The sequence below is a fragment of the Dermacentor silvarum genome, chromosome 10, assembly GCF_013339745.2.
Source record: "Dermacentor silvarum isolate Dsil-2018 chromosome 10, BIME_Dsil_1.4, whole genome shotgun sequence".
Classification (NCBI taxonomy): Eukaryota; Metazoa; Arthropoda; class Arachnida; order Ixodida; family Ixodidae; genus Dermacentor; species Dermacentor silvarum.
The window spans coordinates 29,348,117-29,376,003 of record NC_051163.1 but is presented as its reverse complement, the minus strand read 5'-3'; the positions used below and the strand labels follow the sequence as shown (position 1 = coordinate 29,376,003).

The 27,887-nt window shown below is 47.6% G+C and overlaps 1 protein-coding gene across 1 annotated transcript; it reads left to right on the top strand.

Annotated features, from left to right (window-relative positions):
- The first annotated feature begins 21 nt into the window (after window positions 1–21).
- LOC119465864 (microtubule-associated serine/threonine-protein kinase 2) lies at window positions 22–24,266 on the top strand. Its single transcript, XM_037726342.2, has 12 exons — window positions 22–296; window positions 925–1,176; window positions 2,838–3,105; window positions 6,225–6,390; window positions 8,251–8,423; window positions 8,564–8,634; window positions 9,581–10,063; window positions 11,795–11,925; window positions 14,089–14,215; window positions 15,754–15,902; window positions 19,257–19,607; window positions 23,761–24,266. Exons 1-12 carry the CDS (start codon window positions 236–238, stop codon window positions 24,043–24,045), a joined length of 2,517 nt encoding a protein of 838 aa, XP_037582270.2. The 5' UTR covers window positions 22–235; the 3' UTR covers window positions 24,046–24,266.
- Window positions 24,267–27,887: the final 3,621 nt, after the last annotated feature.

Here is a 27,887-nt window from a genome sequence, read left to right as displayed (position 1 = left end):
TCATCGTCATCAGTACGCGTGCCCGGTAATCGCGATGCTCCCTTGAACGGCGGGCAACGCGGCAGCCATCGAGGCTCGCGCCGCCGTTTTCCCGTGCTCGGCCCGACGTCGGTTTCCCGACCCATCGGGCCTCCACGGAGCCGCGAGACCGGCGCGGTACGCCGCGGCAGCTGGGAACGGCAAGACCTCGTGCAACTACTACTGACCGGCTGCGCTCTCGTCTCCGGCCGACATCATGGCAGCGGTGGTGTCCCCGCCCTCTGCACCCTCTGCACCCTCTGCACCGGGCGCAGATGGTGAGTCAGACCGCAGGTCCAGCGTGTATAACGCCGTAGAGGTTCGTACAAAAACAGATTACTTGACGGACCTCTGGCGCTCCGATCGTTCAGCTATGGTGGCACAGTTCAGCTGCTACAGGAATAGGCGATGTCTGAAACACGGAGTCTATGACGTGTTTCCGGCTCCCGAATTGCTTCCCGGCGCATGCAGTCGGCAAAAGCACAGCCCTCTAGATCCGTTTCGTTCTGCACCGGGCGTAGACCGTGAATCGGACCGCAGATCTAACGCGTATAACGCCATAGAGCTTCCTAGAAAAAAAATGACTAGACGGACCTCCGGCGCTCCGATCGTTCAGCTATACCGCAGGAATAGGTGATGTCTGAAACACAGCCTCTGTGACGTGTTTGTGTGTGTGCTAAAGGGAACAAGCATGTATCTATGCATGGCTCACATCTAGCGGAGACGCTGGAGTTGCTGTTACGTGCTGAAGATCTGTTGATCCACTGTGTCGTTGAATATCCTTAGCGTCGGCGTATTTTGCGCATCTTGAATAAAAGAAATATAGAGATTTCCTTCAGTTATTTTTTACGTACCGTACTTAACGGGTTGAGAAGTATATGCCAATGCGTGGGCGCTCGGATGCAGCCGAAGGCATGGAGGAGAAGAAGCGCACGGCGGCCAAGGTCGTCACCACGCTGTTCCCGCGCATCCCCAAGGTGACCACGGTACTTCTGGAGTTCTACATCAGGCGTGAGAGCAAGATAGATCTGGATCGCGAGCCGCTCATGCACTTCTGCATGGAGGAAGTGCTGCTCGCCGCGCAGGACATTCAAGACAAGCTCAACAAGCAGGTCATCACGTACCAGGACGTGCGAGACACGGCCGAGAACCTCATAGGTATACACACTGCAGGGCGGTACCTGTTATTGGCTAGGTCGGCGCTTGTTTAATGACGTAATGCAGGGCAACGACACAATCGCAAAGACAGACGCATGAAACCACGTCAAGGACAGGCGCCGACATTACGGGTGCTTGTGACGTTGACTTCACAAGCACACCTGACGTCACAAGCACAACTAATAACTGGCGCCTGTGAAAGACACGCGTAACTAAACATACTCACGTCCCAGGCTCTATAGTTAGCACCTGTGAGGGGCACGCGTATATAGACAGGCGCCTGCGATGTGTATCTGTTTCTTGATTTGTAGTTCTGCCATTGGGCTACACAATGACAGAACATACACAGAACACACATAGCGGCGGGTACACACACGTGTACCCGCCGCTACGAGCTGGCGACCATTCGAGGACCAGGTTTCTGGGAACGAGATCACGGGACCAAATTCCGACAGAAAACCCTGCAATAGAAGCAGAGAGGAAAAGGTATTTCCCTTCGCATAGGAAAACATACCTCTTCACCCACCAGGTTTCTGAAAACAGTTTTAGAATTCTTAAATGAAGTAAACACCCTGAAAATCATCAGGTAATTTTACATGTGATTAACAGCCCTTGTATTCAAGGGCTCTCTTCAAGCCCTTTCCTGTTATATGTCTTACACATAGTTTTTAAAAACCCATTTGCCATGCCCACATCACTAACTAGTTAGTGTCATTATTTTACCACTTACATGGAGCGAGTTTTTTGGCCCTTTTACACATGAAAAATTTATTTCCACGCCATCCACAATTCATCGATAGCATTACCATTTGTCATGGCGCTCTTTGGCCATACCTGGCCCTTGCGCCATAAAACACCATACATCATCATCGTATATAGACCCTCTAGAGACCTTCTTATCTGCTCCGTTGCAGCAGCATGACCGTGACCCCAGAAAATTTCCGATCGCGCGTTTTTTTTTTTTTTTTTTTGCACAGAAGTTCAGCCGAAAAATACGTATTTTATCTCGTAATTTATACCATCGTTGGTAAGTCGTTGTTGCCCCCCCCCCCCCCATACTGAAAACTAATTTAAATCCCTAAGTGGGCATGAGGGTGTCAATCAGTCTAACTCACTCGCTTACACTCTTTTTAGGTGTAAGGTTGTGAGTTGGAAACCTATGTACACTCTTATACACTTTTAAGGGTGTAAATTAGTCTACACTCCATTCCGCACCCTTGTAACCAGGTTTTCCGCAAACGGCAATACGTTTGCGAGAGACCTACAACTTTTTAGTGAGGTTTTAGTAACTCCTTAGTAACTCCTCGGTAACTAATTAGTGTGATTCAGTTTTTACACTTCCTCGGCTGAACCGCCGCGGTAGCCCAATGGATATACGGCGTTGCGTTGCTGAGCTTGAGGGTGGGGGTTCCATCCCGGCAATTGGCGGCCGCATTTCGATGAGACTGGGAGAGGCGAAACGCCCGTGTACTTAGATTTAAGTCCACGTTGAAAAACCCCGGGTGGTCAAACCCCAGGTTAGTCAAGATCAATCCACAGTTTCCCATTAGGCGCTTTTTCATAATCAGATCGTGGTTTCGGCACGTAATGACGGCTGAACTTGGGGAACTAATTCCAGTCGGCTGTATACCACGGGTGATGATGTCGTCGCACAAAAACAGGTCTGCATAACCTGGCTCACAAAAAGAGCCCCGAGATCGCCAAGGTACTGGGTGACAGCATCCGCAAGCTGACGATCATCGTGGGCGAGCTGGCCACGTCCCTGGAGAAAGTGTCCGAGGTGCCGCCCACCGACTGGATGGGCATCGGCGACACGGTCGTGGCCAAGACCGAGAAGCTCAACCTGGCCGAGATCGCGCCCTTCTGGACGTACATTCCGAAGATGAAGGACTTCCTCTCCATCAAGCTGCTCGGCGCCGGAGGATTCGGGTAAGGCTTCTTCGCTATCGAAGCTTCCAACTCGAAGGAACTTACACTGACAGCACATTTCCCGCATTTTAAAGCGACAGCTTTAAGGGACCCGTACGCAGAAAGTCCGGCGTTGACCGTGAGCGAAAATTTTCTACCAATCACAGCGCAGCGCGTGCCGCTCGGTTCCTTGCAGCACCACCAGATGGCGCTCGCCTTCACGCATCTGCAGCAGCGGCTGCCGTGCGTTGGAAAGAAAAAAAAAAGAACCAGAAAGCTCGCCTTCGTGCATAGCGTTCACCGCAAGCGTTTCCTGGTAAAGATTACAGTTGCATAAGCTGCAGTTGCCAGGAAGCGTGAGAAGCAGTCAGTGACCTTTGCATGCTATCGCGTTCTACTCTTAAAGCGAAGTTTAAGCGTATCCCAAGTTTTTTGCGTCATCTGACGGTCCTAGTCGTCAGTAATATATTTACACATTCATGGGTGTACGAAGGGTGCTGGCTTGTCCCATGGCTAACGTCCTCACGTTTAAGGGGCAAGATCGGTGAGGAGCAGTGAAGTTTTCTTGTTTCGCGACTTCTTGTGGCAATAAAAACTATGATAGCTGTGACAGACGAACACTAAAAGTGTATTAAAAAAACTTTCGAAGCTATCGCTGTCGAATTACCTTGTGCGATAATTCTGTGCGCCCAAGATGGTCAGAATTGTTAAACAGTTTTCAACTACGCCTTTTTTAACCGCACGTGTAGTTAGAGCTCACTGTCATGCACAATAAAAATTCACGCAGAAACTCCTCTGGGAGTTGCCTAAGTATGCATAGGGAACATGTGCAACAAGCCAACAAAAATGTAGATAGAGGAGTGCACCTTGTTCCGCACATAAACTCTTGCATCAATTGTGAGGCGCGACTTGATGGGACGTCAATTCTTTGCAAAAGCAAGAACGCGCGTGCGCGGCTTGCCTTAGAGGCCCACCACATAAAAAGAGAAGGCGATAATTGCTTCAGCGATACATCTTTGTCCCTGCACCCATCTGAATTTGACTTTATACGTTTGCGAATGTGATAATTTTGGCAGATCTCTGGTATTTTGTGCGCCTGCGCGGTTGTGTGGCCTAGGGTTTATATATGCATCGACGACGAAGAAATAAAGAAATTGTTAGTCAGCGCCTATGTGTGTCCTATCTTCCTTTTGTGGTTCGTCTTAGGTGTTTGCGCTGTAAGTTTAAGTTCGGGAGAGTGGCACGAGCGCGAGGGGCAGTATGGGAACGCTGACATGATCAGCGGCCTCGGAGCCAGCTGTGGAAGAAGACGGCGAATGCACGAGCGCGCCTCTGTGACCACGTGACGTGTGCAATCAGGTGCGCACTAGGCACACCTTTAGTAAGCCAGACCTGTGGATCAGTCATGGCTTCCGATCGGAACGTCATCAACGCAACTGGCGCCGCCATCTGCAGTAGTTTGCTTGCGTCATCAGTTCACGTTGCGCCGCCTTCCGCAGCAGTTGGTGTCGCAGCAGCGCTGTCGCATTTACCGTAATGGCGCCAAGACGAGCGCAGCCGCTGAGCAGTGCTAGGATTACCAGCAGTGTTGAGTGTGAGCACTCAAAGCCACGTCGTTACTACGACACGCTTACGCATCATTCAGACAACTCCCTGAGGAGATTCTGCGTAAATGTCTTTCTATGCACAAGTACAGGGCCTTGATTTAACGCAAGAAATCAAAAGCCGAAAATGTCATGCGAGCACTTCAAAGGTATATCTTTATTTGTAGTACTCTAGCAACAATACGATGGGAAGAAATACAACCTAAATTGAGGTTAAGCCTTCGCATACGGCTAATCACATATCGCAATATTAGGGTGAAAATAGAATCCAGTAGGTTGTTCGAAGCCAAAGCTTACGAACTGTTTAAAAAATTCATGTACTGCCCACAATTTCCATAGTGTATCAGTCAGCATGGACGTTGCACGTGGACGTTATCATCAGATTTTCCTCTATTAAAGCCTAATTATAGTAAGCGAAGTTGACTCCTGATGACTGAACCTCAAGAATGACGGAACCGCTACCTTCACCGAATCAGGTGTTTGTCACTCCTGGTAAAAGTGCACTTTCGCCCCATTTCATTGCTTAAAACAGATATTGCTAGGTTAAAGAATCTACTCCGAGGCTGACAATGCGTGGTCATCGTTTCGCGCTCTTTGTAGATCAGACGCTTTGAAAATATATGGATTGAAAAGTCGCGATGACTACGAGAGCCACATCGGAGATTGTTTGAGTAGCATTCATGTCGCCGCGGGAAAATATCAACTTTTTTAAAAAGTGCTTGAGCATTATCCTTTTTGTCATTTAAGAGCCCTGTGCTGCCATACCAGCATAGAGAAACTATGATACTAGCCCGGTGTCCTATGCGTCGTCTTTCAACCCCATAATAAAGCGAAACTTTCGTCGCGAAACCTCCTGAACTTCGCCGACCATGGCTGCTGTTGCTACTGCTGGTGTCTTGCCAAATACCTCAGCCAGAGCTCAAAACAGGGAAGCACATATGACACATAACAAATTGGCTTATGTAGACATCTGTCCTACCCTTACAGATATGCCGGTCACTGCCTCTGTTCTCTACGCAACGACATCATGAAACGACAAATGCTATCTAAGCACCATCAAAAGCGACCGTCTTTTCTGTCGCTTTCTCTACAAGTGGGCCTATCCTATAGAAAGTGCAATCAATAGCAAAGTGGGCCTATCCTATAGACGGTGCCACAGCAAAAGACTATGGTACTATCTAAAGACAGTACCATAGCAAAGCGGGCCTATCCTAGAGACAGTGCATAAGCAAAGTGGACTTATCTTACGCACAGTGCCATAGCAAAGCGGGCCTATCCTAGAAACAATGCTATAGCAAAGTGGGCCTATCCTAGAGACAGTGCCATAGCAAAGTGGGCCTATTCTATAGACAGTGAAATAGCACAATGGGCCCATTAAAAGCGTACGCAAAGAGACGCTAGCACCAGATTTCCTTCTAGTACGTTCAGTATGTCTCTCTGTGACGAAAGCATGGCGTCCGAGATTGCGCCTGCAAATACACGCTATCTCGGAGGACATGCCAGAAGGGATTAATGCTTCGAATCGTTCCTTCGCAGTGCCGTGTACAAGGTGGCTTACAAGCCGACCAATCTGACGTGCACCATGAAGCTGGTGGCATGCGACCGATTCCAGAGGCACAAGCAGGCCTGCATCGACAAAGTGTGCGCGTCCGTTATCGGGAGCCCGTTTCTCGTCAAGTACTACTCCTGCTACTGTACTCGCGTGAGTGTCACGCAGGGTAGCTCAGCAAAGCCACATTCAAATAGATGTCAAACGCAGAAATGCTCTCATCAGACAACCGCTCGACGGGCTCGACTGAAATTTGTTGCGTTTACGGGAACAAAATGTATTCTAGCGACTGAAGGAAGCAGAACATTGATTTTGGATCTCAAATTGAAAAAATAATATTGCCGGGAATTCGTAACTATAAAACAAATTCAAGCACAATGTTTACGAATCCATAACTTTACACCAAGAACAATAATCGAAGGTTCGTAAATGCATCTATTTCAGCATCGATATCGGACAAATCTAATATGCAAACCTACGGGTTACGCGAAGTTGTAAGCATGTTTTCGAGGGTTGTGCAAGAGTCATACTCACAAATCAGCGGTATATCTCAGAACGGTGTGTATTAAATCGATCTTGTCCACTTTAGACATCTCAATAGGTGCATTTTACGGAAGAATTGACAGATTAGACAAAAAATACGTGCGGGACTGCGTTGGGCATAAAAAAATGGTAGCATCGCAACACACAGGACATAAGAAGAAGACGGAAGAAGCGCTGTCATTCGTCTCCATTTTATGTCCTGCGTTTACGAACGTCTTACAAATGTCCTGTCTTGACGTACGTGCGGTGCTTGATTGGCAGGACCCAGGTAAGGAACCTGGCCAGGCTAGCCACAAGCGTTCCAGTGGAAGAATCGATGTAACCCGAAATAGGGCGTTATGTATATGTGTAAACTTTATCGGGATAATTGTTTCGCGCACTTCTGCCTGGAATCATGTTTAAGTAAGCGGGAAATGTGCATAAGATGATGTTCAATAACGGGGCTCTTTGGGCGTGTTGGTAAGACATGACAATAACTTCAAGCGCACAACCAGACGAGGACGGTGAAAGAAGACTGAGACGCACTAGCGCTAACCCGTAACAATTTATTGAGACCTGGCCCGTGCTTAGCTACCCGACCCGGCCTGGTTCGGTCTTTAGCCCTTGAGACTAGACGAAGCATAGTCCAGTTCTCGGTTATTGTGAAGATACCAGCCATACAAGGATTCTTGGCTAACGTACATTAATCGGTGGAGTGTACCGCTACTGCGTCGTGGCTGTCTGCTCCTGCTTTACCGTAGGTCAACGAGATGGCGCTGACCGATTCAGACCGAACATTCTGTAAGAGCAGCAATTTTTGCATTCGACAGTCCTGCGAAGTTAAATACCATAAAACGGAGCCTACCCCGAGTTTGACAGAAGCCTGCGCTCATTCCGAGCCCAGCCCGGGCTTTCGGGTAAGCCCGAGCCCCTGCGGTGCTCTTGTTTCGGCATGTCTTGACGTAATGAGCAACGTCGTCGGTCAGACGCGGTCAATAGTACTTCTCTGGTATCCTCGCGAGCGGAGGAGAGAAACCGACGTGCCCAGATGTCGGATGGCCATGCAGGGCATGCAGGACCTTTGGCTGCAGTGCTGAGGGCACAACGAGAAGGCAGTTCACACTGACTGGCCCTTCACCCTCACTACAACTTGACAATAATTTGATAGCTCACGTGGACGCGGCACCATAGGTAGGGAAAAATTGGAAAACAGAATTCACTTATAGCTGGAATTCCTAAGTAAAGCAAGAGTAAGAGTGAGCGCCTCGGCGCTTACTCTTAATTACTTACTCTTAATCTCACTCTTAATCTTAGTGTTGACCGACAGCCTGTGCCACAGCATAGAAGCCCAAGAGTTCCTCCCGTGGTGTCTCGAATGCACTGCACCACGGGAGCAAGTGATCAGCGGTCTTCACTCCCCCACATTTGTTGCAATTATCCGTAGCGGAGAAATCCTCTAGGAGATGACGTAAGGTATCTCTAACCAATCAGGACGCCTACATCACCGTGATGGAGTACATCTGCGGTGCCGACCTGATGCGCGTGGTGGACAAGGCGGTGTACTTGCCCACCGAGGAGTGCCGCATCGTCATGGCGCAACTCATACTTGCGCTCGAGCACATGCATCTCAGGGGCCTGCTCCATCGGGACATCAAAGTGTCCAAGTGAGTGTCTGACGTCACTCGCTTCCACGTCGATCAAGATGCGCAGTTGTACAGCCAGTAGTTAACCGTTTCACAAAATCTTCACGTAGATTCCAACATGCTCGTGGGAACTGCATTAATGTTAATTGTTTTCCTTTCAGCATGCTGATCATTCCAGGGGGACGAGTGAAGGTCATCGACTTCGACACCAACAAGGTCTGCATCGGGCATTGTAAGTCGCAACCTTCGCCTGACTATTACAAAAATTCTGAATATTTTGAATGTGCCAATGCCGAAGTAGTAATTAACAGCAACGATAGCAAGAAAACCTTTATGGACGAGCGCTGCCTACAGGCAACAAACCAGAAGTTAGTTTCTTCTCCTTGAGTTTCAATATTGCATACGAAGTCTCTGGCTAAATCTCTTCGGCCAAACCTGAATAACAGGCAGCAAGCGGCATTTGCTGGTTTAAAGCAGGAACACAGGATGAAGCAGTAGTAGTTCAGCACGCGTCTCGCTTTCTGTTGAAAGTGCGGTCAGAGGAGACAGACCTTTCCAATTCTTTCGGCGGCTGTGGCATCACACATCTGATGTAAAGCAAATAATATGCACATCCACTGGTTCACATATGTGGAAAGCTGTCTGTACAAATTCCAAACGAAGCCATAGGTGGCTTGGCGTGAAGCCCACTTCCAGTTTTCTGCCTTGTGTATCCCCCCTATTGCTGAAAAAAGCTTGCGCGAAGTATTTTTTATATTATACTTATTCTCGATGTGTTTCGCACACTTCAGATAGAAATATTTTTTTTCTAGATAACACGCTAATCCCGCTACAATTCTGTTTTTTTTAGAAACGCAGAAAGCAATGAGATTCCGCGCACACATATAATCACTAGGAGCAGCGACCTTTATCAGGCAATATTTTGTTGATAATGCCCAATTCGCAAAGTCACAAAGCCGTTCGAAGCCAGAAGGACAAACTTTAGGCAAATCAATGTGCCAATCATTCCCACACTGGCTGAACCGCCGTAATTGCAACTCCCGAAGACACCAGCGTCAGTGTCCCCTCTAGTAATGTTTCCAGGAAAATACGTGCTTTTCAAAACCCCATCGTCTCGTGCGTATTTGCTGGTTCATCACCTGCGGTATAACTCGTTTTCCTTCCCGGATAATGCGCAGTCTCCAGGCGCGTCTGCAAGGGTTACTTCACCAAGACGGCGTTCGAGTTTTACGACGGCGAGTCCGCGGGAACCATACCCTACATGGCCCCCGAGATCCTCAAGCGGAGGCCGTACGGCCGGTCCTGCGATTGGTGGTCGGCGGGCGCCACCTTCTACAAGATGATGACCGGCCGGGTGCCCTTCCGGGGCGAGACCAAGCAGGAGCTGACGGACAAGATCATCAACCAGCCGCTCAAGTGGCCAAAGGTCGAGGAGCACCCGCACTCGGCCACGCCCGAGGCCAAGGACATGGTCTTCAAGATGCTCAAGAAGAACCCCGTCGAGCGGCTCGGCTCAGCCACGTACGCCGAGATCCGCGAGCACCCGTTCTACGCGGGCTTCAACTGGAAGAGGCTGTCCACCACCAAGGATCTCTGCAACATTCCCGCCATCGGGGAGTGCATGACCAAGAAGAAGGACGGGGACAAGCCGGAACGATTCAGTGAGTGGGCAGCCTTCCTATTCTGCAATTGGCCGTGTTAAAGAAATCTCGAGGACGCTTAAGCTTCGCCTTTAAGATTGGAGCGAGATAGCATTCAAAGATCCTTCCCAGCAACTGCAGCTTTCTTTTTTCTGCACCTTTACCTCGGCGCGCCGCTGCCGAGGAGGCCAGCGACATCTGGATGGTGTTTTTGCAAGGTACACCGACCGGGGCGCGCCGCTGCATGCATGAATGGTAAAAATGCTGGAAAAGGGGTTTGTGCTTGAGTTTCCGCCGTAACATAATTATGTTTTCTCGTATATTCAAATTACAATCCGACGCTATCATACCTGTAGGTTGTGGTTAAGTCGTAATTTACGATTTTTCTCACTCATTTTACTTTGATAAATTCAATTAGTTCACCAGCGCCTCTGCGCCACGCGGAGATCCTGCGTGGTCGGGATGGTTCGGGATGATTTTCTTGGCTGCGGACGCCGCACGCCGAAACCGATGCCGGATTTTCTGTGACACTGCGGGGCCCTTAACGTTATCACGTTAAAACATAGCTTCTATGACGCGTTTCCGCTCCGGAATTGACTTTGGCGCACGTAGTTATCAAAAGCAAGGCCTTCGAGATTAGCTTCTGTTACCCAGAGAGGGCCGTCGTCGGGTCATGGATTTGGACACTGCCTATAGCGGCGTGTACATGAATACAACTGGCACGTCGCATCGTATTTCTTGCACGTCGCATTGATGTAAGCGGCGGTAACAGGCTAGGCAGAGTGATTGAAGAGAGGAATAGGCGCTCTTTCTACAACCCTTTAGGGAGCACGTCTCAGCGCCTTAAGGAAGGGGAGGGTGCATAAAGAGGAAAGAACAGAGAGAGTAATGCTCTGGGGTGAATCGTGTTGATGCAACAGGAGAAGGTAATTCTCGACTGGGTAAGTCGTCTGGCACGGTGCTTGTAAACGCTGGCGCATCGCACTGAGGTAGCGAAAAGGCTGGCGCCGTGTTCTCTCCTCCACTCCCCGGTGGAACTCAAATCGCCCGAAACAGGTTCCAACGAAGGAGAATGCGCCGCATGCAAATGCTGTCGCATAGTAATTACCACGATGCGGTAGAGAATGCGCCACGCTATGTTGTAGTAGCATGCTATGTAAACGGGGCTAATGATCTGCACTTCGAAGTGCTCTCACCAATTACTTCGTGGGGTTACATGTCGTACTGTAGCACTGAGCTTGGGAGAGACGCCGTAATTGGGGGTGTGGAGACTAAGGTTCAATTTGATAGCCTAGCATCTAAACCTTAAATACATCAGCGTTCTTGCACATCGCCCCCGTCGAGATGCGGCCGCTGCGGCCGTAAGTCGAACCAAGCGTACTCTCGATCTCGTTCCACGTACGTTGTTCCACTTAGCTGGTGAAATCTAAGAGGAACGAGAGCGTAATGTTCCGTTTACTTACGTGTAACGATATAAGGAGTGGTTAGGAGTGTTCCACTTTGTGGAATCCACCTAATCTTCCACGTAGCGGAAAATTTTCGCTGCATTTCTGCTAATGTGGTGAATTCACTTAGAGGAACTTATGCGGAACGCGATTACGAGGGCATAATGTCATAACCAATGAGCCACCACGGAGTGGACACCTGATCGTGAATTAGCGTCTTTGGTGGTTACCACTACTTTGCTCGGACCTTCTGAGGATGCCGAGCCAACATTAACGCGTGCCGATGCCTATCGTTGGTGATTCGCAGCTGTCAGCGCTACGAGCAACACCCTGAAGCGAAAGCTTCTCAAGGTGGACGACATGGTGGACGTCGAGGCATCTACGCAGAAGGCCCTCTACTCGTACGCCTCCCCCAGCTTCAAGAAGATGATGAACTTCGTGAGTGCTGCCCCCCCCCCCCCTTCTGTCTTCGTCTTATTTCGCGTTTACTTGCGGCAGTAATGCTACACGTATACTCAGAGTTTGTGATATAGTTTGTAAAGCCGACCATGTTTGTATAGCCCGTTTTATTCGATGGTATTTGTGTGGCATACGATACTGGCCTGCGTGAGAGAACATATCCACATGGATGATTGCGTATACAAAGTTTCAAAGCTACGTGCGCCATGATGCTGGCATGTGTAGCCTTTTACTACACACTTTGGCGCTTTCCTAAGAATGTATTTTGTGGATATAGGTGCGCGAATTTGATAAGCAACCTCTCCGAATAAGGGTATGCGACTGACTCCACCAAGCTCGTTATTGATAGATTTCTGCCGCTTAAAAAAATAACTCTGAGGTTTACGTGCCAAAACCACGATCTGATAGCTTTCTGCTGCTTAAAAAATTACTCTGGGGTTTTACGTGCCAAAAACACGATATGATAGTGAGACACCTCGTAGTGGGGTCTCCGGATAATTTTGCCCACCTGGGGCTTTTTTTTTTTTTGAATGTGCACCTAAATCTAAGTACACGAGTGTTCTTGCATTGTGTTCCCATTGAATTGCGGCCACTACGATCGGGTCGAACTCGCGACCTTGAGCTCAGCAGCGCAACGCCATAGCTAAGTGGGCTATACTACGACTAGTCTCTGCTGTTTTTTATTGTCAACCTTTCTGATCCATGATGCAGAACAGAACAGTTTATTCGTAACCAAGAAGAATACAATACGTCATAATCAAACATTAGGGACTCCTGAACTCAAAATGATATATAACAGGGGTACCTATATATCACACAGTGTTGCTTAGATAATTTGTGTAACAAAACAGGATAGCTATACTTGTGTACTCCGTAACAGTATGGAATTATACAATAGGCTACAAAAGACCGCATATGCAGAATATAATTGAAGAGAGAGAAAAGCGTTCTATAAAGGTTATGTATATGCTAAAAGAAAATAGGTCTTCAAAAAAGCACATACTTCACATTCTGTTTCTTTGGCACGGGTATGTCCAAGGCGGCATTGTCAGCATATTTTATCTTGTTAACAAACTGACGAATATTAAATTATCATGTTTCCCTGAAAAAAAAAACGGTTCTTTTTGTTGTGTGGGCTTCCCTACTCCTCCATTATTATCCGGCCGTTCTATTATGGTTGGCCCCTGCAGATCAGTTCACCTGCGCTTCTGCTATAGAGAGTAAATAACGCTATGTACACTATAGAGTCAATTGAAAGGCCGACGCAGACACACTGCTATAATCATGATGATGACTGACGATGGTCGCTAATGGCGTACCCTTTGAATCAGGTTGGCGACAAATAGTCACCTAGCCTGCATGACCTAATTAGGTTTAACTACATTGTTACGATGAATATTTAATCAGCAGTAGCTGTTTGGCACTCCTCAAGCCATATACACAGCACAAAAACCACAAGCTGTCGGCGCAGCTCGAACTGTTCAGTCAAGCCATCATCGTTGTCGCCTTCAAAATCTTCTTACCATGGTATATACGAGCAGGTCCATATTGCTGCGGTTGTGTTCATCGCTCAGCTGTGACATAACACCCGGCAGATGAAGCACCGTGCCAACGATGCTCGCTATGGTTGAGACGGCGTGTCACAGTTTAAGGTTTTGTCACAGCTCGAGCTGCGACGATATCGACTACGATCTAGCAACCTGCCATTCTCTTGTAAGGTTACCGCTGTAAGGTGGCGCTGACAACTCTGTCCCAATTCCTTTCTTGCTTTTTTTGAAACCGATATAGTCAAACCTCGCTATAACGAAACGAGATATAAATAAATATTGAATATCACAAAACAAGTAAAATTCCCCTTGATATCGCCACAGGGATTCATATGCCGTACATGCAATAATGGATGTAACGAAGTAACTCTTCAACTTCGTTATAACGAGGTTTTACTGTAATACAATTGTCTCGCTAATCTCCACCGGTTACCAGTTAAAGCTCCCGTCAGTTATGAACCCCAGTATACGCTTATAGACGGCTGCTATGCGGTATATACGCTTCTATGCGTTATATAGCCAATTTTGTTGATGGAACACGCAGAATGTCAGTAGACTTGGTTTACTATATAGTTTCTACTACTACTGCCTGCAGGCGAAGACGGCCGCCGGTCCCGTGGAATTGAGGGACTCCCTGTTCAAGTCGACTGCGGGGGATTCAGAGGAACTGGACTACAAGAAGGCCTCGGACGTGGACGTCAAAGCCGGCATCAGCGGCCTGAGTGAGCGAAAAACCTCAACGAAATCGCAAATCTGGGCGAGTTGGCGGGGATTCATTGTCAGGAAAGCGCGAAGGGACAACGATGGGTGAAGAATACAGGGCGAGCGCTTAGTATTACCCGAAAGGGTTTGAATAGTAACACACACATATTAAGGCGAAAGCCTTAGATGGCTCATGGGTCGAAAATTTGACCGTCCGGAAAATTCAATGGCCCCAAAATTGATGGCACAAAAATTGATGGGGCCACCAAGAAAGGTCGTGGACTCGAGTGCCTTAATTTTAATTAAGGCACTCGGACCCCCGACCTTTAGTGTTACTTAGGGTAAATCTAATTAATTAAGGCACAGTTAATTAAGATATGGTTAATTAAGGCACTCAAACCCACGAGCTTTGGTGTTACTCCAGGCAAATTTAATTAGGGCACAGTTAATTAAGATAGATTTTATCAAAGTGCTCGAGCCCACGACCTTTGGTGGGAGTCGAACCTTCAGCCTTTTGTGGCAGAAAAATAATAGTAAGTAACAACGCATTCGAATCAGAACGTCAGTGAATGTCTCTTCAGCGCGGGCTTTCGCCTACATCCTCCTTGGTGTTTGCTAAAGCGACTGTCAATTTTTTTTTTGCATATTGCACATTACATGCATTACAAAACACAACAAAGTTATTTCGACGTTTCCGTCGGGTGTCGACCTTCAAGGACGATTTTATAGGCGCATGACAGCTGTTTCACACGCTTCGGGGTACAGCATTACTCCAGCATTGTGCTACTGGTTGCAAAGAAGCAGTTGTCAACAGAATGTAACGTGCTTGACCTCCTAGATTTTCCAGTCATGATTAAAACCTGCACAGTAAATCCCCCCCCCCCCCCCCCCCTGTTTCATTGACGATGCCAAGAAATAGATGTGACCTGCCGCGGTGGGCGACTACTCTTGAATGAGCCTCACTTTTTAAACTGAAGCAGATTCAACAAGTTACCGGCAATAGCGGGTGTCTAAAACATGGCGTCCATGACGTATCTCCGGCTGTGCAATTGCTTCCGGCTCGTGCGGCAGGCGAAAGTACAACCTTCGAGATTGGTTTATATTACTTAGTGGGAGCCACTGCAAACGACTCAAGAAGTGTATACTTCATAAGCGGTATACTAAATTCGGCTAAGCTGTCGTAAAGCTTCTATAGGACAGAAAGGAAATGTTTGTGTGGTCAAGCGAGGCAACAAAACAACCACGTAAAACTATTGGGTGCAGAAATCACTCATTTTCCTCCAATGAGTGCGCACGCTCTCTATTATATTCTGTTCGGTAAGATACAAGTTCTTAAAGGCAAGAATGAAGCGTGGAGAAGCGTGAAATATTAGCAAAAAATTTTTTTAGATGTGGTGACAAAAGTGTGGGGTCAGTGCAGCGTCGCTCACCAGGAGTCGAACACCCGACCTTACTCTGAGCAGCAGAGTGCCGTGTTCACGTAGCCAATGCGGTTGGAAAACGCGCACGGTAACTGCGCTAAAGCTTTCTGGTTCCTTTTGCTTCCTCTGCTTCGCAGCCGGTGCCTCCGCCGACAAGTCGATAACGGCCAAGGAGAAGATGGACTTGATCATGTGGCGGACTAAGAGCCTCGGAAAGTACTGGAGCTTCGGCATCAACATCGTTGACGTAACCGGAGAGAACAACAAGAAGTTCTACATGGTCGAGGTCAGTGCTTGGACGAGGCGCTTGCTATACAGTTTGTGACTACACGAGATGTAGATTGACTGCTAAGTCAGTGCTTACGTTTTCGCTTAACCGCTGACTGTGCAATGTAGTACAGCGGATGCTCTGTCAAGGAGGCAACATTTTGTTACAACCCATGGGCAAGTTGTATGGATGTCTGAATACAGTCGACTGCCGTTAATCCGACCATTGAGGGAACGCGAGACTCGGTCGAATTATCCGAAACCTCGAGTTAACAAAATTGCGGCAGAATGAATGAATTAGGATTTTTTTTTATTGCCCGAGGCAGTCTGTAATGTTTTTTTTTTTTCTGCTTCTTGCTCTCGAAGCTCGACTCAAACGAGCGCCGACACGTTTAAACGATGCCTCAGCGTTGAACTGAATGAAAAAGTAAAGTTATTATGGTTATAAAGATAAAAGTAAAGTAAAAATATAGTGACACAGCTTTATACAGCTATGTAAGCGGTAGCGACCTCTACTGAATTCATCTTTCCAAGCCTTAGTACGGGCTGCGCTCATGAAGGGACGCCGGTGCGGCCAAATTACCGGAAGCGGCATGCTTTCACGTTACAACTAAACGAAATTTTCTTTCCCTATTTCTCGCCTGGAGTTTCCAGTGCGTTCGAATTAGGCGGGAAGTCGAGTAAACCAAGCTTGACTTAACGAGAGTCTACTGTTTATTGAAAATAAATTAAATGTGTACCGTTCCAACACAATGATGCAGGGCCTGTGAGAGACGGGCAAAGAGCAGGGCCTCCCAAATAATCTTGACTAGTCAACGGAAAACATTCGTCCATTCAAAAGTATACCGAAGCTGCAAACTAATTTGAACGAGTTGTACAAAAAAAAAAGCTTCCCCGTTAAAAGAAGAACACGTTATGACCCGGCGCAAAAACTTTCTGTGCAGCACTTAACTGCTGTACTTATTGTTACGAAGTGATGCATTTATGTGAGCCCTCGCCAGGAAGGAAGATGACGACGTCATTGGGTGCGAACACTTTGCTAAGCAATTCTGACTAAACATTGTCCGTAAATACACAGCGTACATATACTTCCCGCCCATTCCAGTTACAATATATTTACACGCAGGCAACGGGATCCACAGCTATAGGCTTGATCGATGCCTTAGAGACTTCGGAGTGCTTTCGAGTGCCACGACTATGTTCTCTTTCATTTAATAAGTTTTTTAACTTGCAAATTTCTCCAAAAATTTATTCGCTCGTTGAATTTTTTGACCGTGCGGAGTTATTTAATGTGCGCGCAATGGTCAATACGGAAAATTAACTTTTGGGCCGGGAATTCAGCCCACGACTTGATGTTCAAGCAGTATAACGTCATAGCCACAAAGAAACCACGGGAGATGTGGACTGATGGCATATCGACAAGAGTATTTAGTGTGACGTTACTCGTACGGGTTTCTCGGAAAGAAAGTTTCGTAGCTGGAGGCAAAATCGTCCTGCTGTTGCGGTGCATCGAATCGAGCACTATTGCTCTCCTGAGGTATAGCCTCTCTACGAGTTGACCAGCTATAGCGCTTGTATTGCAGGTGCCAGCGCGAAGGAGAATTAGGCGATAGCTCGGTGCGGTAACATTGGCGTAACGAAGTGCGCAAACCCGCAAAGAGGGGACAGGCTCATTAAAAAAAAAGATACATTGGCATTTTCTAGATGCTCGAATTAGGGCGCGGATTACTTTTCAGCTGAGACGCTTTCTTACTGGGGAAATCGCATGTATTTCGTTTGTGGCATCATGCCACAGATTGTTGAATGACAAATTCCCTTTTCATGAATCCTACTCCACATTGTGATTTTCTGCATAATTCATAGCGAAACCACTTGAACAGCGCCATCAGTTTGAAAAGCTTCTACATTATCCGTTGACATGCGGTTATCCGGAGATGGCCCCGGCTAACCGTTCGTGGCAATTTTTATAAACAAAACCATCACGTTTCAAGGTCTAAATACAAATCATGTCCCAACAGTAGGTAGGCTTGCTGCCTTTCTTAAAAGCATCAGACCTTATAAATATCAGTTGGATGTTATACCAAGCGTTCCCTTGTATGTAGCCAATATAACTCGAGATAATGCTGCGAATCCTGAGGCATGTTGTCAAAGTTGAATGACACATTTTAATAGCGTCATGAACCCTGGGGCTATAATGTTGCGTTAAAGAGTGCTGCTCCGTACTTGTACCATGATGCACAGTACGAATAACTTATGGCTTGCATTGCCATTCTATATATGACCGAAGTTACTGTTACCAGCCTGTACGATCTTGTCTTATTGCATCTGCCCGTATAGATAAGGTTCATTCTGCTTTCACACCACCCAATTTGATTTTTTTTTATTTAATAACTTTTTCTAGGGCACCATTCAGCTGTGACTTGCGCTTTGGGCCCAGCTGTTTGATTAGCTGTATTGGGATTTCATTTCGTCCTGCTGGCCGTGTTGTTAGGGGCATTTCCTTTTGCTGTGTTCCAGTAAAAGGTTTCTCGATTAAATTTCAAGCTCTCACGCTTCTCCTGTGCTGTATCTGGTCGAGTCTGGACTACACTTTCTCTCTCGCCGAAGTTCTCACTAATAGCGTCACTCATGTACCACAGCGTGTCATCTCTTTCAAAGATGTTGCCGTTTTATCTGTTATAGACTGTTGTTTCTTATAAGATCGCACATGAGAAATCCTAGTGGCGCCACCTGTTATGGACTATGGTACCTCTCACGTCACGTCAGTGCTAGCTGATTCGCACAGAGCGGCATAGAGGAAAGTCCCGCAGTGATTACGTTGTCAGTTTTGGCGCGGGTGGTTCAATATCAGAAGAAGCAGCGACACCCTGGGCGGCAATCTTCTGCGCAGCAAATGTCACGTATCGGCACACAGAAGATGATGATAGACTTCTAGACGAAAAATTCAAGAGACGAATGAGTTATGATGAATTCAAGTTATCCCTACGTAGATGAATGCGAAAGCATTGCGACCACCAAAGGACGAGGGTTCGTCTCCCACCAAAGGTCGTGGGTTCGAGTGCCTTAATTAACTATATCTTATTTAACTGTACCGTAATTATATTCGCCTTAATTAACGCCAACGGTCGTGATTTCGACTCCCGCCAATGGTCGTGGGTTCGAGTGCCGTAATGAACTTTGTCTTAATTGACATCATTAACTGCCTTAATTGGCGCACTTGGACCTTTTGGACGTGGTCACGCCAACGCCGGATTTTCCGCCTCGTGAGCCATATAATGCTTTCGGATTATTAATCTATCGATGGCTCGACTTAACGTTTTTTTTTTCTTTCTTTACTGTCCCTTTATGTTATCTTCCTCTTGACTACGCGCAGAAAGTCAAGAGCGGCAGCCCCGCCGAAGTCTCGCACGTGCTGGAGGGCGACGTGATCGTCGCCGTCAACGGAGCCGAGATCTCGGAGCTGCCCATCGCCGAGGTGAAGCGCCGCATGCAGGACTGCGGCGACCAGCTCGTGGTCACCGTGCTGTCCTCGAGCGCGTTCCGGCTGCTCGAGTCCCGACGCGACTGGGACCAGATCCTCAAGGCGGCCGGCCAGGAAACCATCCAGGTGAGGGCCATCAAGACGGCGTGCAGCGGCAGCGGCTACTACGGCTTCAAGGTGTTCGAGGCCAAGGCGTGGAACGAGCAGAAGAAGGCCCTGGTGCACTGCCACGTCATCCAGAAGGTACGCCATTCCTGGCGTCTCGCACTACTAGCGAGGAACGCGTATTCCTTGTCAAGAGTTTACGAGAGGTCGTTCTAGCTCAAAGTTAACGCGGAGGTATTTCGCACTGTGACTGCTTCGTGCACGTTGCGCGCTCAGAGCATGAAAAAAGCATACCACAGACGTCTCCCCGACAGCCAGCTGTGAGATGTTGTTTCTATATGGATAATAAATTGTATTATGTAGCCGTTCTCTATTCCTTGTTTGTGACAGTATGTGCTCAAATGCCTCCTGCTTTTAGAGCGCAGCTCTCAGGCACCTGTTCATACGGCAAGCGTTGGCGTCGCCCCTCGTAACGGAGCGAATGAGCACAGCGAAGGATGAAAGCGAACGCGGAGCGCAGCGGGAGATGAAAGATGGCGATAGCGAAGAGAGCGCGAGGGTTCGGAAAGCGGAGGAGGAGGGTATGGCGAAGGCGTGAGAAGAAAAGCGTAGTGCCGCGCAAGACGGGCTCTGCGGCGACGATGGCTACGAGATGGAGCCACAGTAGGGCGCGTTGTCTGTATGAAAACAAAGCGCTGCATGAGCGGAGGTCTGTCTGCGGCGGCTGCTGTGAATCGCGCCCACGCGTCACCCACGCGCTGCCTCTCGCGATCTCCCCAAAAGCGAGGCAGTCGCGCCACACTTCGTAGCGTTTGCAACTTGCCGCACGAGACAGATTGTCCGCGCCTGCCAATATATCGCGAAATGAAAACATGTATAGAGCTGTGCTCAGATTTCGCGTGAGCGAGTATCGCAATCGTCGGTGAATTTTTTTTCTTCTCGGTGACGTACATAATCTGACTTCCATTCAATATTGCCCTCTTCTTTGCCGGAGAGCAGCTACGCGCCGTCAAAGAAGATCGCGAAATGGACACCCGTTAGATTTGAGCACAGTCGCGCTCAATCTGACGTTTCACGTTGCTTCACTGATGACATCAGTAGAAATGCGCACAACTGCTGGGCACCATAAGCTCCTTATATAGGAATCACCGTTTTCTTTATTTGTTGATGTACTTAGCTTGAAATAATTCCTTCAGTTGTCGCGCAAGTTATAAATAATTCGTGGAGCAAATCCCTGCTCTGTCACGTGACTCTGAAAGTGCTCTTAATGCCTTTCTGAATAGCTGCGCCTATAACCAAAGAATTGGGTATCCATGGTAGATTGCTGCCATGCTTTGGAAAGCGAGAGGCATCCCTCTTTTCAGACTTCAGAAATGCCTCGCATCTCAGACCGGCTAGCTATAGCTTCTCGCTCAAATTCAACGAACTGCTCAGATGATGCTCTCGTATACTCTCCAACCCCTTCTACATACTGACATAGAAAATTCCATACACTCTTAAGGACCTGCGTATTATAAGCACGAACATATACGCCGCCGCATAACTGTATCAATGTTTGTTTGTTTGTTTGTTTGCATGACACTGCAGGCCCATCTGGGACCAATCAGGAGGGGTAAACGTGCAAAACAAAAGAAAAAAGAAATATACACATATTCACAACACAGACAAATCCTAATCAAACTATAAAAGTGTGAAATCAGTAAATTCTGTTACAAAAAATCAGTACTGCTTAGCAATGACAATGGCAGGGCGTTCCATTCATCAATAGTGCGAGGGGGGGGGGGGGGGAATGGAAATCTGAAAACTTTATTTCTTTTCTGATAGGGAGCTTAGGATTCTGAATGATGATGTCAGATTAGCCGTGATGCTAATTGTCGGATATATGGTTCAGGGCGCAATGAGAATTTGCTATCTTTAAGGAGAAAAAGAACCATTTCTAATGCGTTCATATTGTGTTTAGTGTGAGTATCCCAGACGGCGCAAGCGCATTCCATTTTAAGCCTAATGAGTGATGAGTATGCATGAAATTTGGTTTCGGGAGGCACCTGTGTTAGTTTATGTCGAAGAATACAAAGCTTTAGGAATGAGGCAGCACAAATGTTGGAGACATGATAATTACAACTTAGGTTGTTAGTTATTGTAACACCCAAATATTTACATTCGTTAACTTTAACAAGAGGGTGAGTAGGAAGACTGTAAGGAAACATCAACTTATTTCTCCTTTTGGTAATCTACATGTGAACTGTCTTTACATCATTAAGCCTCATGTCCCATTTTTCACACCATGAGTACATCTTGTTAAGGTTATTGTTCAAAAGTTCCTGATCGTCTCGGTCTCGTTATACAAAATGCAGTCCTCTGCAAATAAACAAAGTTGCACTGGTCCTTTAATAACATTAACGATATCATTAACGTTAAGCAGGAACAGGAGCGGTCCCAGCACACTACCTCACGGTACCCCGGAAGTAACCGGTAAAAGTCGCGAGCAGTGACCATTAACGGAAACAGAATGGACGCGGTTTTCCAAATAGACGCAAATCTAGTTTATAACGAAAGAGGTGAAGCCAATGTACTTTAGTTTAAGGAGCAATTTATGGTGTGAAACAAGATCAAAAGCTTTTTTGAAAGTCCAAGAAAATTACGTCAGTTTGTCCAGATCAATCGAGAACGTTAGCAAAAAATGTGAATTACTGTGGTTAGTTGTGTTACCGTGGAAAACCCTTTCCTGAAGCCATGCTGAAAAGGAGAAAGAATATTGTTGTCTGTCATAAAATTGTTTATGTAGTTAGCAACGATATGTTCAAGTACCTTGCAGCAGGAATAAGTAAGATAAGTCGGGCGATAATTTGTAGATGTAGATGTTGTTGTTCGACCTGAGCGATGCAGCTACAGTGCTCGAGGCAGTATATATCCGTAGTTCTCCGTTTACATCGATCACGACGCCAAAGAAGTCAAGCTTAGCTACATACTTCCCCGAGGCAGAGGTGTATGATCACATGGGCATAGAATAATACGCAACATACGCAACCTTGCAAAAACTATACAACGCTGAGGTTCAAAGGAGGATGAAGGCTTCACGTGATCAGTATTGGTTGAAGGAAGGATTTCTCCGACTGGAGCAGCCGGATGTCAACTCCGCTGGCACTTTCAAATTCCCTTAGTTTTCCTAGTTTTCTTGAGTGTTTCTTTTACGACAATTCCATGGCAGTCTATGACATTGGAGGTTTAGGCGCAATGAAATAATGGTAGTTTATAGCTTGTGATATTGTTATGCCAACCCGCTACTACTATAAGTAAGCTGTTAATCAGGTGGGATGAAGTATCAGATTTGACCGAGCCATGTGTTTTACGACATTCCAACCCACATGGCCAAGCTCTCACACACAAAGCCAGTAAATAGGACACCACTATTCGCGCATTGCGTAGGATCAGTTGAAAACGTCGCTTCCTATTTACGCTTACCACTAGCTTTGCCATCCACTGTAGGTGCCAATTTCCCTGATTCGAAGGAACCTCCGGGAAAATTTCCTGTATTACACTGAATTTCCCAGAACTGCCAAGTTGCCAAGATTTTTCCCGGTGGTAGACAACATGTTGACCGATAAGTTCATTTGTCGAACGTTCGCTCCTGCCTGAGGTACCTCTGGTTAGACGACTGTTGATTATGTGTCACAGCTATGTAGCTCATGTTCCATGATAAAAAACCGTACAGTAAAACCTCGTTATAACGAAGTTGAAGAATTACATTGTTGTATTCTTTGCTTCGTTATATGCATTACTGCATGTACCGCATATCAAGGGGATATGCGGTAAGTACTTTGTGGGGACATCAAGGGGAATTTTACTTGTTTTGTGATATCCAACATTATATCTCGTTTCAACGAGGTTTGACTGTATAAGCCTTGACACCACTTTCAAAACACCTCAACCATCGCCTGCTCACATCTTGTTACACAGGTGGTCTATAGACTGTTAGGCACTGTCTTATATAAGCACTAATGTCTCTCTCAACCCGTCGTGGTTGCTCAGTGGCTCTGGTGTTGGGCTGCCGAGCGCGAGGTCGCGGGATCGAATCCCGGCCACGGCGGCCGCATTTCGATGGGGGCGAAATGCGAAAACACCCGTGTACTTAGATTTAGGTGCACGTTAAAGAACTCCAGGTTGTCCAAATTTCCGGAGTCCCCCACTACGGCGTGCCTCATAATCAAATCGTGGTTTTGGCACGTAAAACCCCATAATTTATTTTTTTCTAATGTCTCTCTCTCTCTCTCTCTCCATACCTGGCGTGCAGACCTGCGACGTGCAGGTGGTGACGGCCAACAAGTCCATGTACCCGGGTGACGTGCTCGTCATGGTGGACGGCGTACCCGTGGACAACATGGACCAGTACGGCGTCAAGGCGGCCATGGCCAAGGGAGCCAACGAGCTGAGCATCACCATCGCGCCCATGTCTCCGCTGAGGCTCAAGAGGCCCTCATACACCCGTCTGCACGAGACGGTGATGACGGACGCCAATGTGCCGGAACCATCGGCCAAGGCCAACATCGAAAACGCGCCGCCGGCAGCGAAACCGTGAGCGCCGGCCGCGCCCCGGTCGACCACTACCAGTCGACGTTCGGCCGCATTAGCGCGAGATCTGTTTTATTTCTGCGAGCAAAAGAGGAATCGAATAAATGAGGTGTGAAACACACCTGCGAGCATCAAAAGTATGGACAGATGGACAAATTGTGTCGGCTGTGTTCCTTAAGAACTCCGTAAAGACGTGAAAAGCATGCATGTATACGACAAAAAAAAATGCGAGCGCAGTAAATTGTTTGGCAAGGATTCTTGACGAACTGTAAGCTGTTCTGTCCATGGGTGTGTACAAGGTGTGATGCCATACACGGATACATTTTGTAAAGCGAAGTTTTCTTTGGCTACCCTCTTGGGGGTAGGCGTGGCCGCTTCTGGGACGGTCGGTATCTCGGCGGATATACTCGTATTTGTGGATGTATATACTGAGCTGTCCGCTACACAAGTAATCCGCTCCGCTGTCTCTCTGTCTCCTAACGTCATGCCTGATATTTTTTATTGCATCACAAGTTGCGCGGTCCTTAACTTATTCTCGAGATTCTTTGTTAACCTCCAAGTTTCTGCCCTGTATGCTAGTAGCGGTACAATGCAATGATTGTACAAATATCTTCTCAAGAACAGCGGTAAGCTGCCGGTCATGATTGTTTAAGAGAAAAAAAAAAAGGCAGTGGCGATTTAGCGGTAAACGCGAAAGAAATGCGTCAGCATTACATCACACCTCTGTGAGGTCCCGGATCCACTGTTTTGAACAGTGTTCACCACATTTCAGTGTGTCTTTCAGGAGTTCACTCGACACACGTCATCCCTCTTTGAGGAGCGCAGTGAAACTGGCGGTCGTCCGGAGCAGACCACCGCCAGTTGTACTATACATATATAGGGTGTTCCAGCTACGTTTAGCCAAGCTGCTTAAAGAAAGGAAAAAAGATTATGGAAAAGAAAGAAAAAATTTTCCTTTTTCATAGGAATCTGTATGGAACTCGAAAGTGAAACGTGTCTTCATGGAAGCTGTTGCATGTTTGCTTCGTGAACTGCAGCGAAACACGCACGATTTGCGGGCCGGCGACCGTGTTGCATGTTTGCTTGGTGAGCGGCGTCCAGCTGCCGAGTCGCTCCGTAGGCGACGAGGCTCCACAGGCTAATCCGACGCGAAAGATAAGCCATGTGCGGAAGAGTGCCACCATCAGGCTACACCGCGTTGGAGCCTCCGCATCACTGTAACTGCCGAAGCGGTCCCTGTCGGCGCTCGTTAGCGTCGCGATGCAGTACTTCGCTTCACCGCTCCTAGATGGCGGCGCCGGAGCCGACCTCACATCCGTTACATCCGTTGCAGGAAGTCCTTCGTGAAACCCGGCATAAAACACTTTCGTGTTAAAACACCTGGCAAGATACGGTATAATCGTATCTTGGGCTATGTCTTTATTAGCATTTTCTCCCTTTAAAAGCTTGGCTAACTTTAGCTGGGTCACACAGTATTCATGTACCACGTGACAGGCTTCCCACCCACACTACACATACTTTTTTTCCACTTGGGCACTCCTAATGGTAACGCATTAAAAATGGCGCTGGGCAGGCTATGTAATGCGTATATAGGACGAATCCCCAGTGGTCTGTTAAGAGTTTGGCTGCAAAGAGAAGAGAAACGGAGTCAAGGATGACACAAAATTAAGTGGTGTGATGAAATTAGGTAATTTGAAGGCATAAGAAGGGGTGCAAGACGGGGTAATTGGAGATCGCTTTGAGAGGCCTTGTTCTGCAGTGGACATTATTTTGTGATTATTATTATTATTATTATTATTATTATTATTATTATTATTATTATTATTATTATTATTATTATTATTACTGTTGTTGTTGTTGTTGTTGTTGTCTTTCACAATTGGTGGGTACATAAGATGGTGCAAATCGGCACCGAATATAGTGCAAACCAAGGCAGCCCGGGGCAGCAAGCGTGAACGCGGAGGAGGATTAACAAACTTTATTTAAAATAAAGTAAAATAAAGAGAGGTTTTGTGGGCCGGTGTTGGTGACCCCTGATGGTCGGTGTGGACTCCAACACAAACACGCCACCGTGCAAGAACGCCTGTGTACCCTAGATCGGGTGCACGTTAAAGAACCACAGGTTCTCAAAATTAATGCGGAGACCCCCACTAAAGCGTGCCTCATAGTCAGATTATGGTTTTGGCATGCAAAGTAAAGCACCAGAATTTCGTTTTTTTTTTTTTTTTTTTTGACTGATTCTATAAATAGAAGGTCCGTAGAGGACATCCGAAAAAACCGACTCTTCTCGGCTACAAGGCCAAAGAGGTGCCAACGTGTTGTTTCATTTAGGAACCCTATTCCGAGGGATGGTATATCGCGACACTTGGCTAAGGTACGCTCATTCGCCACTTATCTTGCACATTTCTTGTTTGCGCAGCTCTTTTTGTTGCACTAATACGGACACTCGAATAGCATTGCCACCTTCGGCGCCACCACCGTCGTGATGTCATGGCATTGGCGGCGCATTCGTGGCCCCTGCGTGGAAGGTTCGAAGGCATCCAGAAACGCGCATTGCGTTTTGGCTGCAAAAACCGACGAAGCCGAGACGTCACCGTCGCGCTCCACTCAATTGGCTCTGCAGCATGCAGCGCAGCCACCCTTACAGAAATACTGCATGGCGCTCAATTGCACATCAACATACATTATATTGAAAGCAACAGAACGACAACAGAAACACAACAGTATCTCGATAATAAATTTTGTAAGGGCTGCAGGGAAGCCTTTCTCCCTTCGATGCTGGCATGAGTTTTGGCGCGAACGCACATTGGCGTTTCCGCTTAGCAGCACATTACACACTACAAAATGTTGTGTGCACTGATCTGAGTGTAACAGGCAGCAAATTAACGTCAAGCAAAATTTAACCTAATACTTTCTTTGGGCGCAGACGCCGGTTTAGCGTTTGTGACATCTCGTTGAGGATGCGACGCCTGTCATCCCGTCAGTGCTGTGACACGCCTGGTTTCCGCCAGGGCACTTGTATACCGGCAGTGCAGTGGTTGTCTCGCGTGCTGCCTCGCGCCATGTCGCCCTCCATGCAGTGTCACATTCATTGTCACCGCATTGTCACCACGCATTGTCACCAATCAGACTTTCTTGGTTAGAACACCGTGCGAGGAGCTCGAGTGCAACACTTAAAGCCATCGCCCGGCGGGTACCGCTGTAGCTACGAAAACTGTCCTCCCTCCCTCGTACAGATATCGCTGTCATACAAAACGCCGAGAGCGATAATATAATCTCAATAAGAGGGGGGGGGGGGGGGGGATGAAGGATGCAGCGTCTGGTGTCGCGCCCATGCTGCTGTTGCGGCGCTGGCGCCTCGGGAAAGACGGTATAAAAGCGATGACCTCGAGTCGCCGCCGCCGCAGCCTTATAATATGTGTACGTGTGTGTCTTTCCAGTCGAGCGATAAGCGCGATAGGTTTGGGCGCGCGCTCGGGCGACGTTTGACCCACTGAACGAAAGCGAGGGCGCGCGTGCTCTCGATCACGTGCAAGGTGTGGTGGTGGTGTTCGCGGTTTCGCTGGTGTCTGGCGACACTGCGGCGACCGCATGCGCGTGGCCGTTGTTGTTGGACCGGAGGCGTGGGCAGGGCACGTGAGCGCACCCCTGTATGCCTACGGGGGTGCGTATAACCCTGTCTTTCCCAGTTCCGTGCAGTGCAGCGGAGGCTATACGGGTGTACCATCAGCCAATCAGAAAAAAAAAATTCATAGGGTCTCTCATGTTATCCCTAAGACGACTTGAAGGCCGAAGCCCAAGTGCCGCTGCATTAAAGACTGACCCCCTTAATTCGCTTAATGATCCCCC

Excerpts from the sequence above, each read along its gene's own strand:
- LOC119465864 (XM_037726342.2), top strand. The coding sequence starts at position 236 with ATGGCAGCGGTGGTGTCCCCGCCCTCTGCACCCTCTGCACCCTCTGCA. Across the intron at positions 1,177-2,837 it reads CACGGCCGAGAACCTCATAG|GTCTGCATAACCTGGCTCAC; the intron begins GTATACACACTG and ends GCACAAAAACAG. Across the intron at positions 19,608-23,760 it reads ACTGCCACGTCATCCAGAAG|ACCTGCGACGTGCAGGTGGT; the intron begins GTACGCCATTCC and ends CCTGGCGTGCAG.